At 28.0% G+C, this 17,616-nt stretch overlaps 1 protein-coding gene across 1 annotated transcript in view; it reads right to left on the bottom strand.

The window, feature by feature from the left end:
* The window catches only part of LOC100201488 (importin-4), a 97,741-nt gene that overhangs the window by 52,806 nt on the left and 27,319 nt on the right, over positions 1-17,616 (bottom strand). Inside the window, exons 12-19 of the mRNA XM_065820630.1 lie at positions 10,379-10,462; positions 9,820-9,954; positions 9,693-9,746; positions 7,279-7,388; positions 4,711-4,745; positions 4,450-4,523; positions 3,178-3,325; positions 446-516 (exon numbers count right to left, since the gene is read on the bottom strand). Of these exons, the coding sequence (XP_065676702.1) occupies positions 446-516; positions 3,178-3,325; positions 4,450-4,523; positions 4,711-4,745; positions 7,279-7,388; positions 9,693-9,746; positions 9,820-9,954; positions 10,379-10,462 (711 nt within the window). The remainder of the gene's footprint in view (positions 1-445; positions 517-3,177; positions 3,326-4,449; positions 4,524-4,710; positions 4,746-7,278; positions 7,389-9,692; positions 9,747-9,819; positions 9,955-10,378; positions 10,463-17,616) is intronic.

Raw genomic sequence — 17,616 nt, 5'->3', positions numbered from 1 at the left:
ATATATACGATGAATGAGGAGATATATAAAGATATATGAGAGACAATCCATGAATATTGTTGCATTATTTTATAAAAAAAAGTTCATTTGTGTTGATAGATGTGATACAGGAACAGGGGGTCAAAAAAAATTCAACACCCTATATGACATATCTGGTATACTTGTGTCTCTGGCACAACATACCAGATTTGTCAAAAGTTAGCAAAAATAGAAGACAATCTTAATACCGTCCTTATTTTACATTGCAGCAAAAAACCAAGTAATAAAATTAGTATTCATGTTGTTTTTTTCTATAAATTAAACGTTAAGGTCACCACTTACCAGTCTTTTAAGAACTATATAATAATAACTAGATAATAATGATCATCATCATCCTGATGATGACAATTATAACTAACAATTTACTAATATTAACAATATTACTAATAAAAGAAAGAATAGTTACCTTACTGTTTTTTAACAAATAAAGAAATGATTCCATAAGTTTATCAGTGTAAATAAAAACAACTTCTTTGTCTAAAAAAAAAGTTCCATTTCTTTTTTTTTGTTTTTTTTTTTTTGCAAACAATGATTAAAAAAATGTTTTCTTCTTTTTCTAATGGAATTAGATAGTTTTTTTTTTTTACTAATATTTTCAAAAACACACATTTATTTCTATCAGTTGTTGCAGCAGCAACTCCCTTACATGTTCACCCTAAATCAGTCAATGTATGTACTGAAACTTTTACAGCTCTCCCTAAATCACTATGACATCTGATATAAATGTGTATAGATTTTATATATATATATATATATATATATATATATATATATATATATATATATATATATATATATATATATATATATATATATATATATATATATATATTAGTAAAATTATTAACTATAACCCTTGTGAAAATATGCTGCCTAGAGTACTATTTTTATTGGTATATTGTACAAAGTTCATTGTAAACTATTTTAAAAAGTCTTTTTTTTTTTTTTGACTTTTGTTTAAAATGAAGCAGGGAATACACTTTGAGAAATTATCGAGTATAATTTCTCAAAGTGTACTTAGGTTGTTAGGAAAGTTCAAATATCTCCCCTATTAAAAAAAAAAAGTTTTTTAAACTTTATTTTATCAAATGTTCAAAATAATATCCATCGTTATCTATACAAAGTTGCATCCTTTCAAGCCATTTGTCAAACATTTTTTTATACTCTTCTTTGGGTATACTTTGAAGTAGCTTTGTTATGCGAGTTTTTTGACTTTCGATGTCAGTATCGTTATCAAGATTTTTTTTTATCAAGTCAAATAGCCAATAATCGGATCGAGCTAAGTCTGGTGAGTATGATGGGTGGCGAATTATTGTAATTCCAGTTTGGTTTAGACAATTTGTGACGGTTTCAGTCACATGAGGTCGAGCGTTATCTTGGAGAAATTTAAAATTTTGAGTGCCTGTTTTAGGTCTTTGCTTATTTATTTCGCATATAAGAGGTTTCAAACAATTTTTTATATAATATTTGCTAGTAATGGTGTCTCCCTTTTCAACATAACCCAAATGAACAACACCTGTTGTTTTGAAGATGATCTTACTATAGTTCTTGAACTTTCACCTTCACCGACCCAACTAGCATTAGCTGACTTGTGTCCAACTTGTCTCAAATAAAACCACGACTCATCCCCTGTAATAATATCACATAGTCTCCATGGGCCGTTTCTGAAAAGGGCTAAATTTTCCTTACATGCCTCAACTCTATTCTTGCAATTTTGATCGGTTAACTCGTGGGGTACCCAACGTGATGTTAGTTTTCTTTTTTTAAGTGCGTTGTGAATGATTTGGCTGATTGTAAAACGATTAATCGATGTCAGGGCTTCAATTATATCATGTGTTGCATGCGGATTTTCTTCAATAATGGCCTGCACACATTCAATATTCTTAGCTGTATACGTGGTTCGAGGGTGCCCTGAGCGAGGATCATCTTCAAGACTCTCTCTACCATCTTTAAATAAAGTAGCCCACTTGGCAACTGTACTATATTTTGGAGCTTGGTTACCATGAACTAAAACCAACTCTTCGGATATGGCTAGTGCTGAAACTCCAAGTAGAGCACGGGTTTTAATATATGCTTGATATTCAAATTTTGAAATTATGAAATTTTTTTTTTTTAACGTATATAATAAAATTTAAATAACTTTTTTAATAAACATTCAAAATATTTCAACAAGTACTTAAAATGTTCATAATTAAACACAGTTTAAAATGATATATAAATATTTAATAATTTCCTGTCTCATTGTATCTTTACAGATGAAGTTCTACGAACTTTCCTAATGACCTCAGTATTACTCTACTGTAACCATCTGAGCGACAACTCCACTTTTTTAAAGAACTGGCCAATAATGCTAATAATCTGTTTGAATAGCAACTTTTCTGTCTATCCTTAGAACCCATTAAAAGAGAAAACTATTTTAAAAAACTTTCTGTGCTATTATGCTTAAATCAAAATTTATCGATAGAATTCAAATTTTATCAAAAAATATTTGATGTTTTGAAATGGGGATTATTTAAAATTTACAACTCCTTTAATATGAGAGGAATTTTAAATGGCAAAAAATTAATTTGTTTATTTGTTGATGAGGGGTTTTAGGTGATCATCTTTTAAAAATTTACATTTTAGCCAGCAGGATAGGACTTTTGCAAGGGTAACATTTATTATCATGTCACAAAAACAAAGGAAATATCAATCATTATACCAGTCATACAGTCAATAACCCTCTAATAGACTCCTATGTCAAATTTTTATTAGACTAAGAATGGTTGCACAATTGATACAAAGTTAGTTTTTAAAAACATCTCCATATCTTATATCTTATGAATTCATAAAAACTTAATTGAATGTTGAGAGCCAGTTATCAAAGAACAATTGCATGTTTGTTGACTATATGATAAAACATCTAATGTTTTGTCATATAGCCAACAAAATGCAACCCATTATCACATATTTAGCAGATGTTATTATTTTTATTATTATTTTTTGCACCAGTGTGTATAAAATTTAACAGTAAAAACATAAGACAACATTTAAAGGTTAAATAAGTTGTTTCAACAATAAAAAAATAATGTCATATGAAATAAATAATGTCAATATGAAAAAATAATGTCAATATGAAAAAAATGTTTATATACAAACCAAGTCCTTCTGTAAATTTTTCCAAAGCATAAAAAAGCTTAGTAATAGTTCCTTTATGATTTATGTTTGGTTGAGGATCATTAACTAATGTTTGTAGAAAAATTAAAAGCATTGGAATGACATTCTCATGTAGTTTGCTTACATCAGGCTATACCAAAAAAGAAAAAAAAGTAAATAAAAATAAAAATTTTAATTTAATTGTTTTTATTTTATTAGATTAAATTATATTGTCATTTGTCTGGTAATACCTTAAATGTTTTGAAGTGCTTCTTGAAACAAAACTTAACTTTTGTCTGTTAATTGTTTTTTTAAACTGTTTAAGTTTAAACTGGCGGTATTATCAGGCAGATAACAATATATATATATATATATATATATATATATATATATATATATATATATATATATATATATATATATATATATATATATATATATATATATAACAGATGAGTCAAAAAATCTTGCTCATCTCTAACAACAAAAAAAAATCATCTCTAACAAAATATCTATATATTTTAATAGTGCCAAATTTCAAAAAAAAAATTTATCTGACCATTAGTTCAGTACATCGGATGTATTACACAAACATTTGGGAATAAAAAAGTTGTTTTCCATATGAGTGCTACAATTAAACACACACACACAAAAAATTTCTCTTTAGACAATTCTAAGCAAAATAAAATATAGTGATGTACCAAGACAAAGAGTTTTGTGTTGGTACATCACAATAGATAAAACAGATTTACTTTATTTCAATCCAAAATCTAATCAGCAGCCAATGAAAGCCATCAAGAACAAGGAAAAACATAATAAACAGCTCAAAATTATGACATTTACATTTTAAGATACAAAAGATAAAAGTTTTATTTACTACAGTGAACATTAAGTATTAATCAAATGCAAGTATTATATTGAGTTATTGGAAAATTAAAAAGCAAATACCACCAGAAAATTTCACAATGAAGAAAAAAATGTTGTTACACAATGCTCTGCTCTTGGCTTAAGATAAAAAAAGGTATTAAGATAATTAAGATAGCTTGCTCTATAAAGAGGCAATATATAATATAATATATAATATAATATATAATATATAATATAATATAAGAGGCAATGTAATAAAAGCAGCACTTAAGAGTTAAAAAATGGATTTTCTTTTTCACTGAAGGAACATTTGCCAAAGAAGACAATTAATTAAAATATTTTTGGCCTATATAATACTTTTTGACCTATCTGTTATATATATATATATATGTTTATAAATGTATATACCTGAACATGTTCAGCGTATTGACCCAGTGCAAATAAAGCAGCATTTCTTACAATAACAGATTGATCAGATAAACCTACATATAATTACAACCATCATTGTTAACTTTAGAAACTCCCTATCAACAATATTATTTTATCAACAACATTTTATCAACAACATTATTTTATCAACAACATTTTTTTAATGATATTGTTTCCATACAATCATTAATTTTACAATATTACCAAGAGTTAAAATTGAAAAAGATTTACAAGAATTACCTTTCATAGCAGTCTCAACAGCATTTTTTAAATGCCTAAACAAAGAATTTAAAAAAAAAAAATACTTAACCCAAATAAACATATTAAAGGAAATGTTATTAATTACAAAGGCAATGAAAGACGATGAAGACCAAGTTGGACATCAGCAAGTTAATAGTTAAGGTCACAGAAGACTTTTAAAAGTTATTACTAAAAAGGTCATGGAAAGAAAATCTTTACAAATATTTCACAAGAAAGCAAAAGTTTAATTGAAGTAGATCAAATTTTATTAATTCAATTTTTTTTTAATATATATTCACTAGGGTTATATTTTATCAATTTTTGAAGTTAAACTTGCAAATCAATTTATAAATTGACCATTTATATGAAAATAAGTTTGAGCAAAGAATATATATATAATTTTTAGGCTCCCCGCCAATTTGATTTTGGGCAAAAAAGTTGGATGTTTTAAATGCCTGGCGGGGACCTTAACATTTATATTACAAAACTTTTTATTCTTTTAAATAATATATGTTGCATTGAATATTAATTACATAAAAGGAGCATGTTGAAAAAATTAAGATACGCCTCCGAGTTATAAAATACGCCACTGAGTTATAAAATAGGTCTTTGTAAAGAAAAAAAATTTTTTAACCAATTTCAGAAGATTCTGTAGAACAATTTCTTAATTTTTTCAACATGCTCTTTTTATGCAATTAATACTAAATCCAACATATATTATTTAAAAGAATACAAAATTTTATAGGATAAATCTTAAGGTCCCCTAAAAAGGCCAGGCATTTAAAACACCTAACATTTTTGCCCAAAATCAAACTGGTAGAGACCCTAAAAATTATATATATATATATTTTTTTGCTCAAACTTATTTTCATACAAATTATCAATTTATAAATCGATTCGCAAGTTCAATTTCAAAAATTGATAAAACATGAAACACCCTAATATTCACCTACCCAAGACCAAGAAGGCCACTACAGACAAGAAGGCTACTTAATTGTGGTTATAACCCTCTCTCAACTCTATAACTCCGAAACATGAACCTTGAAAAATACGGCCGCTGCACAGAGAAACAAGTTGAGCGCGATACTACCAGGGACGTGGTGGGGATCAAACTATTAGTCTCAGTTATTTGTCAAGAAAGTCTTGATAACTTTGATCTAATGCAGCCAATTGAATTTTGGAATTTGTTTAAGTGTTGCTAATTTTTGCTTAGAATATTGAGCAATAATAAAACTCAATTGCTTAGAAATACTGCAACTAAAAACCAGAACTGCATTATTTTTGTTTTATTGTTTCTTCTTTTTTTTAAAGGTAGGCCACTACAGTTTAAAAAATATTTTTTTTGTCTTTGTTGTTACAACTCTCTCTTAAACCTTAGACATTTAAACACAAGCGTATGAATGACGTGGCTGTGCAGAGTTGAGCATGGTCCTACTAGGCATGGTGAGGATATACTTAGTACCATATGCATGTTTAGTTGTTAAACAGTTGTAAATATTAAATCATTAACTGATTATGGTATTAATTACAGGGGGAGAACCTTGGGTTTTTTCCCAGTCGCCCTGTGGGCCACTAAAATATAATATTAAGTGTATTCTGCTATGATAATCAGTAATCCGGTACTTTAAATTTTTGGGTTTTTATGAAAATACTAAAATACAACTAATAAGATTAATTAAAAATAAATTATTTCAATCAAATTTAAATTAGTTGAAAATTTAAAACATGTTTTTTTTAAAGTAATTTAATTTACTGAAACTTTTTTTTTTTAGAAAAGAATTTCCACATGCGTCATTAATAATGTTTTTTATTACTTTAATTTTGTTTAACAAAGTTTAAATAAAAATTTATTTTACTAATGAAAAACAAAAGGTTTAACGTTTTTAATGATTCACATGGCCATTCACATAATTCAAAATACATTTAAAAACACGATCATAAGCATTTTTAAATTGAAAGAAAATGTAATTTTGATTTGAGAAAAAAACATGATTTGAAATCACGACTGTAACGTTTAAATTTTTTTTTTTGATACTCTTGCATTTTGAACTAAAAAGAAAACAAGCTTTAAATGCAACAACAATGCTTTAAAAAACAGTGTAGTTGTAAATAACAGTGTACTTAAAAAAACATTTTAAATTGTGCGTATGTCTAATTTAATTGAAGTTGGCTTCTTTTTATTACATTTAGTAAATTTATATAATGCACTGTAATGTATTCATTTTTAAATGTAGTGTATAATTTACATGCATTTTTAAAAGTAGTGTACTTAAAATGCTTTTTTAAAGTTTTTTTAACAAATCACAAAGAATAAAATCTTAATAGTTCAAAAATGATTTTATTAATAAACATTTTTTTTTGTAAGTAACAAACTGCCTGGTTGCCACTCCATTTTTATAAATAGACATAACTACAAACAGATACAAATGAGACCTGAACATGTGCAAATAATAATAGAGACCTAATAATAACAAGATTATTGTGCAAAAAAACAATATGAAATGAGAATAATGAGCAAAAAATAAAGTACATATAAAAACTTTTTTTAATTTGTGGATTTATAGAAACCTTGTTCGAATAAAGTCAGCACAACCTTCAGCAAGCTCACCAAGTGCAATATATGCTGCTTTTCTTTCAAAATGATTTGCACTTGTAAATAACGATGATAAAGATTCCATCTAAAACAAAATAAACTAATTATTCATATCAAATTTATTTAAAATTAAATAAATTTTAACAAATTATTTATAGTAAATAACTAGTTATCTCAATTGTTTAAAATGTTTAAACAATTTTTTTATCAGACCGTCCAAAATGTTAAATTAAATTAAAAATTAAAATTTATTATTTTGCCATTGTACATTTTGAAATTAGATGGAAAAAAATCTAAATTTCTTTATACTGTTAGAACAAAAAAAATTCCAAATACTTGTAGAACAAAAAAGTTCTAAATACTGGAAGAACAAAAAAACAATGAGATTTTAATGTATAACCTCATTAAACCTTTAAATCAATACAGATGAAAAAAAACAAAATACTGTGCCAAGGTAAGTGTGCAATCGAGTTTGTGCACCTTAAAATGCTTCTGAATGTAACTAAAGGCCACAATGCACAAATTATATTAACACCAAAATGCTTTCATTAACATTCTTAACTTAGTTTCAAAGATATTCATTTATAAAATATATATCATTAACATTCTTAACTTAGTTTCAAAGATATTCATTTATAAAATATATATACCCAATAATACTCTTTACAAAAATCCTGTTTTAATTTATAAAAATTATTTATAAAATATATACCTAGGACAGTATAGAACTTTTTTAAATAAACACCCTGTTTTATGGTATAAAAAATGAAAATTGTTCATTGTAACAGAAAAGAAATAACAGTATATGAATAATCCTTGTGGTAAAGCACACTTTGTTGCTTGTGGTAAAGCACACATCAAAATTAAACAAGAATTAATTATTTACTCTCTACAAAATCTTTCAACTAATAAAGTCAATGATAAGAAAAAAAATAAATTAAATTAAAGCTTGTGTCATAACGAAGAAAGAGAAACTTTTTATATTTCTTAATTTGCTTATTGTTTAAATCATAAATAATTTTTGATTTACTAATGATTTAAAGCTAACTTGCATTTTGTCTATAATACTAAGCGTAATTTTTTAAATCAATTATATACTTATCTTTATATACTTAATCAATCTCCCCTGAATATTCCCTGATTTCCTCCTGTTTTTAAGTATTTATTCTCTAAATATCTCCTGTATTCAAGTATTTATTCTCTATGTTTAGGTGGTGAATGTTGAAAGATAATACTCTGTCTTAACACTCAAGCCAAAGTACTTTACTTTGGCTTGAGTGTAAAGACAGAGTAAATCCAAGCAAAACCAGTTCAATTCAATACTCGAGTCAAGTCTTAAGTCCCTAATTCCTGATTAAATAAGTAAACAACCCATATTAAATTTGTAAACAACTAAATCTAATTTTATGTTCAAAATGTTTTGAAAACTTAATTTCTGAAAATCTGTATACATTTTATTTAAACTAAATTTCATTTAACATCATTTTATTTGCAAAAGCTCTAATGCAAAAAGCTGTCAGACATCAAAGCCCAATGAGGACGCAGTAAAACAATTTTTTTTAAAAAGATAAAAACATTTAGTAACATATTTGAAAAAAAGAATTTGGAAAAAATGTTTTTATGTTATTTTACTTCTAAACTCAAAAATGCAATATGCTAAATGGATGTAAAAAATTAGCTTTATATTACACCAGAAAATTACTAAACTTCCTTTTATAAACAACTTTAGAGCATGAATGTAATTTATACCTTGACTTGAACTTCAAGCCAAAATGGAAGTCATTGGCATCAAAATCGAAGTTAAGTTACAAGTCTTATTTTATTATATTGAATTATGGCAACTTCCAATAATAATAAAGATTCAAAATTTGGGTATTGCAAATTTAGGTTTCTTCTAGATGAATATAAAACTAATATACACCTTGACTTGAACTTCAAGCCAAAATGGAAGTCATTGGCATCAAAATCAAAGTTAAGTTACAAGTCTTATTTTATTATATTGAATTATGGCAACTTCCAATAATAATAAAGATTCAAAATTTGGGTATTGCAAATTTAGGTTTCTTCTAGATGAATATAAAACTAATATACAGCTTGAAGTTATTTTAAAAATATTCCCTGATTCCAGATTTTTCCATAGTGCTATGAACACTGTAGATATAGATATAAATAAGAAAACATAAGTCAATAAGACCTACTAATATTGGAAACATAAGACAATAAGACATACTAATATTGGAAACAAAGACAATAAGACATACTAATATTGAAAACATAAGAAAATAAGACATACTAATATTGAAATCATAAGAAAATAAGACATACTAATATTGAAAACATAAGACAATAAGACATACTAATATTGAAAACATAAGACAATAAAACATACTAATATTGGAATAAGCTGAGCTGGAGGAGAGTGAAGAGCCAACAAGTCAAGAGCCTAAAAAAGCATTTTTTAAAGTATTAATTAATGCAAAAGTTTAAAACATAAAAAAATCATTTGTTTAAATTACCTGACTGGCAACTGATTGCAAACTATTGATTTCGGCCATATCATCTTCAGAGGCATCCTCCTCATCATCAGGCATTGACATTAAAGACAGAAGCTGTGTAATTAATGGTTTTAGCAACTTTTCTTTTAAAATTATCTAAAAAAATATAACAATATTGCTTTTTAAAAAAAAAAAATTTAATTTCAAAATTAAAATAAAAAAGAAATTTAGAATCAAAACAATATATTAAAACATCATAAAATTAATATAATTTTCAACTTACTTTAATAACTAAACATAAAAAAAAACTGTATTATAATGTACACAATAATGAATTGCTGGTGGAATCACTAGTTATTAATTTAAGATTTCAAAAATAAAATAAAGTATTTTATTTTTGAAATCTTAAGTATCACCCCCCCCCCCCTCATCAATTCTCCAACTATTTTATTAATTCTGTAATATTATTTATAAGTCTTACTTAAATAATAAGTTTTATTAGAATAAGACTTCATAAACTTCAAATCAAGTGAAATGATTTGAATAAGAAACTCTTTATAATTCCCTGAATAATAGATACCTTGCTTTTTCTGCGACAAGCCCAACAAATAAGATAGAGAGCCTTTACTCTGAGACCTTCTTCAAACTCATTGCAACTAATTATCTAAAGATAATGTATAATGAAAATATGTATATATTAAAAACCTAAATCTATATATATATATATATATATATATATATATATATATATATATATATATATATATATATATATATATATATATATATATATATATATATATATATATATATATATAAAATATTTAACAACCAGTTAACAAATAGGAGTAAAAAAATCAGGTAACAAAAAAAAAAAAAATGTAAAGTATACAAGTAAAATCAATACAAATATTTATATTTTTATAAACACAGAAGGCCTTTCATATAAAATCTTCAGCTGCGTTTAAAATTTTTAATTAAATAAAAATCTTTAATGTTGAACTTCCTGACAAAGAAAGTAATTGAGATTTATATATAACTATTTATAACATAAGTATGATAGAACTTTAATTGTTTAGTAAACAAGTAAAAATAATGAAAAACTATTATTTCTCTATTAAAAATTTTTTTTTTCTACTTATATATTCATTGAGTCATGTCCTTGTTTATGCAGGTGAGCTTCATAAATAAGGAGTAGATTTTCATTAGATCATTTTAACATAGTAAATAACTTGAAAAAAGATTTATTTTTAAGGCATTTGTAAACATGTTGATCAAATTTATCTGAATCAGGACTTGTTCTGCATGCATGGATGTGTAAAATTAAGTTTAAACCTCAGGTTGCTATATGCGTTGCTTTTCTATCACATCCGTTACATGATAGAAATTAAATAACGTTAGGGGTCGTCCACAAATACACCACACAATTTTTGACTGTTTTAGATCCCTCCCCCCTTGTCACAACATTGTAACTATTGGGTTGAGGAATAATTCATGAGCGTTTTATTCAAATTTAAAAATGCACGCAGAAATAAAATGCATTGGCAAAATGTTTTATGTTGTTTGAAAGAGAATGTTTTGCTCTACAAGATAGTGTGTTTTGATTTGTTAGTTTTTTTTATTTTTGTGTATTTTCAGATCATTAAAATGGAATGTCAAGTGGACAAAACTGAGCATTTTCGACACCATTTGCTTTTTGCATTTAATCGAGGTGTTAAGGCCGCCGAAGCTGCTCGTGAGATTTGTGCTGTGTATGGAGAAGGAGCAATGCCTGAAAGTACCGCCCGCCGTTGGTTTTCGCGCTTCAAAAATGGGAATTTTGACCTCAAGGACAGATCACACACCGGTCGACCAATTGAGTTCGACGAAGAGCGATTGAATCAACTTCTTCACGAAAATCCACGTCAAACGACCAGAGAATTGACGGAGCAGATGGATTGTGATCAAAAAACTGTGGTGAACCACCTTCACTCAATGGGTAAGGTTCAGAAACTCAGCGCTTGGGTGCCACACACTTTGAGCGAAAACAACGAAAATCAACGTTCCACAATCGCCGCCGGTTTGCTCGCTCGACATTACATCGCTCAACACATGGTCACAAACAGCGTTTTCTTCACCGCATTGTCACTGGCGATGAAAAATGGTGCCTTTACGTCAATATGTAGCAGCGAAAAGAATGGCTCAGCCCCAAAAAACAAGCGACTCCGCGAGCAAAAAAAGACCTTCATCCTCGAAAGATCATGTTGTGTGTATGGTGGGATTGGGAAGGCATAATTCATTACGAACTGCTTGAGCGCAACCAAACAGTCAATGCGGAGCTCTACGTTCAACAACTGCACCGACTCAACGAAGCAATTCAGCAAAAAAGACCAAATAGGCGAAATGGCGTTCTTCTGCAACACGACAACGCCCGTCCTCACATCGCCAATATGACCAAAGCCGCGATTCAAGAACTCGAATGGGAAGTGCTGCCTCATCCTTCATACTCTCCAGACTTGGCGCCGTCAGATTTTCATCTGTTTCGATCGCTTTCGAACGCTTTGCGCGGTGTATCGTTCAATAATGACGTGGAATTGAGGGCTTGGTTGGACGAATTCTTTGAGTCAAGACCGGGAGATTTCTATCGCCGAGGCATCGAAAAACTTATTGAACGATGGGAGGAAGTTGTAAACAACAACGGAGAGTATATTATTGATTAAATCTTTGTAGTTTTTTTGTTTAAAATAAATTTGAAAAAAACGCTCATGAATTATTCCTCAACCCAATATTTAGTAACAAGTTCCGTATGAGCCGTCACAAAAACATTACCTCCCCCCTCCCCTTGAATGTGACATAATTTATAGACGACCCTTTATTCAATATAGAAAATATTGATGTTTTAATGTTCCATACTTTACCGATGATGTGGTAAAATGGTTGATGAACTAAAGGTACATAGTACATAACCTACAATGTTTTGATGCGCATTTTAAAACCTTGCATTCACTGTTTGAGAAGGCTGGTTTAAACTCTATTTAAACTTGATGTATTAATTGTTCTCAAAATATTTTTGATTTGGCGTTGTGTTTTCAAAAATTGATTTTAATTTAGTGCCTAAAACAGCATCATAATCCCATATAAACAGATCATTAAATTTTCAAAATTGATATTTGCAAAAAATTTTACGTTTCTGCTCTTTTTTAGTGCTGGTTCGTGTAGTTAAGCTTTAAAAGTTATTAATGAATTTTACTGGGTAATTTCTATTACCTAATGGTCTACAAGTTTATCTCTATAGTTCAATTATATTATATATTCAATTACCTAATGGTCTACAAGTTTATCTCTATAGTAATCTGCATTCATCATAACCAAGCCTTTATCAGCTCCTCATCATAACCTCCTTATCATAACCAAGCCTTTATCTGCATTCATCATAACCTCCTTATCAGCAGATTTAATGAAAATTTCTGGTACTCTTTACAACAGGAACTAGGTTATTTATCTAAGACAATGCTTTTATTTAAGACAACTTATTCAAGACAATGCTTGGTAGAAGGTGATTAGATATAAATATTTTGCGATTTGATGGAGACAAAAGAATTACTACCATTGCCCCAATAAAGGGAGAGGCAATTGGTACTCTATCACTAGGGTACCGGAGGTATAAGGGGCCCGGTTAAAATTGATATACCAATGTTCAATATGTGTGTGCACACACATAATATACATATATATTGACACATACATATATACACACACAATAGCTTTACATTTGTGTTTAAATGTACTCATAACAATAATTCTTCTAACCGTCGTGTTAACTATTTCCTGCGTTTTTCTCAGTTTTCACTTGGTTATTGGACAGGTAAACATAATTTGGTCATTCATCTTTCTGATTAATCATTTACCTCTTTTTCCTGATTTTTATTTCAGTTATTATGAGCTTTTCCAGACTTGAAAAAGAATTGGGGAATAATATGGAAAAATCATGTACATTTTAAAATAAAGCATCATTATTACATTTATCAAAGTATTGTTAATATTTTGTCATTGTTATTATTTTGTCATTGCTATTAAAGTACATTTAAAATTTAATCAAAGAAAAATGTAAAAATGCTATGTTTTTATTGACTCTAAAAGCTGTTTTAAATAGCATTTAGAACAAAATAAACTAAATTACACAAGTAATGTAAAATTAAAATATAAAGCTAAAATAAACATATATTTAAAAGATGAAAAATAGACATACACCAAATGGTTCAGAAAAAATAATACTGAAAGAATGATAAAAGTTTAAACAAAATTTTTATTTCTTGTTAAGAAGACTGAAAAAGTATTGCTAAATAAATATTAAAAATCTTTTCAAAAATAAATAATATCTTATATAATATACTTTTAAATAACTTATAAATATATATTTATATTTAGATTTTATTGTATATAAATAATAATAAACTAATATTTAAAATTTCAAAGTTCTTTACTTTTCTTAAATAATAAATCAATTGTTTCATCTAATTTTTTAATCTCTTCTTTCTTCTTTTTCCTCTCTTCAATTATAACTTTTTCTTTAATAGCATAAGTATGAGCTTTTTCATCATCATTTGCAGCTTTCACAAGAATTGCTTCTGAATCACATTTCAGTGTTTTTTTTACTTTTTCCAGAATAATCTTTTTAGATTGTAAGTCCTTCATGTCTATAGCAAGTAAGTCACTTTTTCGCTTTTGAGCATCTGTAAGGTGAGTTTCTTTTCAAGCAGCCATTTCAATCTTTTGTTAACTTTGTGATTTTTTGATAGATTCTCTCAAATCCTTAGGGATAACTATAGATTCCGGGTTTAAGTCAAGCTTTCATATGGCCATACACAATTCTCTGGCTTATTAATGATTTGCTCATTAAATTAGATTGTAACATATTCTTGTTAATGTTAAACTCCTCAACTGCTGCCTGACCTTGAAAAAGAGTCTACACCATTTTGATTAACTTGGACAGTGCCGGAGAATCATCTAAAACACCAACTTTAGAAAAAAAGAGCTCATCCAATCTATCATCTATTTTGTTGAAATTCATGAAAAGTTCCCTGTTTTTAGAGACAATCTTTTCTAAATATCTCTTGAATTCAGAATTTACCTCATCCCCCACCAGGGTAACTCAATGCAATTGAATCAAGTTATCAACCAAATCACTTATCTTTTCCTTTGTCATTTTTTCATTGCAGATTATTTCTGGGTCAAAACATTTTACATTTCGCACAATGGCATATTTTAAAGGCAATTTTTCCACAAACTTACATGTCAATGACTGTAGAAAACATATGCAACTGTAGTTGAAAACATAAATATCTCTTCGAGTGATTTCATCATTTGTTTTTTTATTTTTTATAACAGTGCTGGTACCACATCCAATATCTGGCTTTTTTAAATAGCTTTTTTCTTTTGTAAAATCCAATTTGCAGAGGCTATTTGCAGTTTTACATTGATCTAAAATATCAGCTACAATGAACTTTGACATTATGTCTTTTAATAGTCGATAAAGGTCATCATATAAAAATGGCATCATAGGTTTAGCATATTGATATATGGTTAAAAAGGATTGCAAGGATCATGAGCTATATGAGCAAAGAAATAAAATTTTGCTAAAATTAGAAGATGTCACAGAGAACCGCTGGTGAAGAACTTGAAACTTAAAATTTATACAAAGTATAAAAATTGTTACACAATTAGAAGAAGATAAAACAATTTGGTAGCTCATGCACAAAGGCTGCTTAAAACCTACATATTTTACAAATGCTCTTCCAAATATTAACAGCTCTTAAAATCACCTTTTCATCAACACATTGAGTACAAAAAGGAAGGGGAAATTGATTACTTTTAGCCATAACAGTAAACTCTTCCTATCTGGCAGGAGAATCATGGAGAAGTTTATAAAGAGCTTTTAAAATCTTTTTAACACCCTAATCTGTTTTGATTTCCTATGTTTTGAATGATAGATGAATCAAATGAAGACCACAAGATCCAGTTGGAATTAGTTTGTTAATGTCATTTTCGGCACGATAGTTTTGTAACACAGAGTAGAAGGCCTAATTTGCATTTGGGCCGTCCATAGATACTTGAATAAGTTTGGTTTTATTCAAAGATTTCAAACCCAATAAAAAATTATGCAAAAGCTCTCTACTACGACTATGCCCAATAAAGGTTGAGTATACGTAACAAGTACAATTACGGTCTAAAACACTATCTTAATAATTAAAAAGATCCATCTGCCCCATTTGAACGAATGAGTTAAGACTTTCATCAAAAGAAACAACAAAAAAGTCGGATTTATCTATATCTCTAATAAGAACTGATTGAAAATGGGGAGCTATTCCAAAATTTATGTAATATGAGCACTTGTTTTTTTGAAAAGAGAACTTTTCAGCTATAGCACTGTCAGAAAACATTGATTTAAACAAAATCAAAAGTCCATCACTGGAACAAAAAAAAAGAAAAAAATGACAAAACATTTTTAAGTGTCCATCTGATCTCTGCATCAATAATCGAATCTGACACAACATATGACTGAAGAATGGAGACTTGAACTGTATTTTCTGACAAAGTGGTTGTTACAACATGTTTATTTTTGACACATTGGTATACGTGTCATTTTTACGTGAAGAGAAAAACATTCACAATGCTTCTTTCCCGTTGAATGACTTTTTAACGCTCTCTAGCCCATATTAGACAGTTCAATTATATTTCTTGGATTTGGACAAACTCTGCAATTTGCTGAGGTATTTGTATCCCCACACATTAACCAAGCTTTATATTCTGGTATTTGTAACCACTGATCATCAAAGTATGTTGAGTTCATTATTTAATTTACTTAAACTTGTTCTAGTCTAAAGAAAATAAAAACAACTGAATAATAACATCAAATAGTTACTAGTTAGTTACTAAAAGCTAGCTACTAATCAAGCTCAAAAAAAAAAAAAAAACTGCTTTTCTTAGAGTTAAACTTGTGTTAAAAAAAAAAAGACTCATAATAAAAGAGCTTCTAAAATAAGATAAGTAATAAAAACCCTGATTTTTCTAAAATTTGACCTAATTTCCCTGATTTTCCCCTGATTTTTTTTGAAGACATCAAAATTCCCTGATTTTTCCCTGATTTCTCTGATCTGGCAGACACTCTGTATTGACATTAAAAACGTTGTCATACAAAGCAAAGGAATATCACTTGACGTTGAAACAACCCTTATCCAAGATTTTGTAAAAGAGATAACTCACATACGTGACTCATAGGAAAGTATTATTCATGAGGCAAAAGTTGTAGCAGAAGTTATTGGAATAAAAGTTCAATTTCCTACAAAAAGAATTTTTTTTTCTGAACCAGATCAAGATTTCAAATCATCTGTAGCTTACCCAGTGTTGGATTTTATAATTAAAGATTTGAGCACACAACAGAAACTTGAGGATAAAGAGCTTAGTTTAAAAGCAGCCAAACTTGTAAACGCATATAAGAAAGATCTGTCAGATGACCTTCTTAGTGAAATCCTTCTCTCAAAAGTATTTACAAAAGTGTTTTTGACATTCAAAATTCTCATCTTTGCCTTTTAAATTTAATTGATAACAAACAACTTCAAGGGATTTTTGCCAACATTTCTCTGGCAATTAAACTGTTTTGTAAAATTCCAGTAACTTTATCATCAGCTGAAAATCTTTCAGCAAACTGGCAAAAAACTGGCCATTTTATATTGAAAATAATTTAGCAAAGCAAGTTGATTTTAGTGATATAATTAAAAAGTTTGCTTTGGAAAAAACTCAAAAATGTTCATTGCGATGTTTAAATTTTTTAACATTAGC

This window comes from Hydra vulgaris, chromosome 15 (assembly GCF_038396675.1).
Source record: "Hydra vulgaris chromosome 15, alternate assembly HydraT2T_AEP".
Lineage (NCBI taxonomy): Eukaryota > Metazoa > Cnidaria > Hydrozoa > Anthoathecata > Hydridae > Hydra > Hydra vulgaris.
This window is presented reverse-complemented; position numbering and strand designations above follow the sequence as displayed.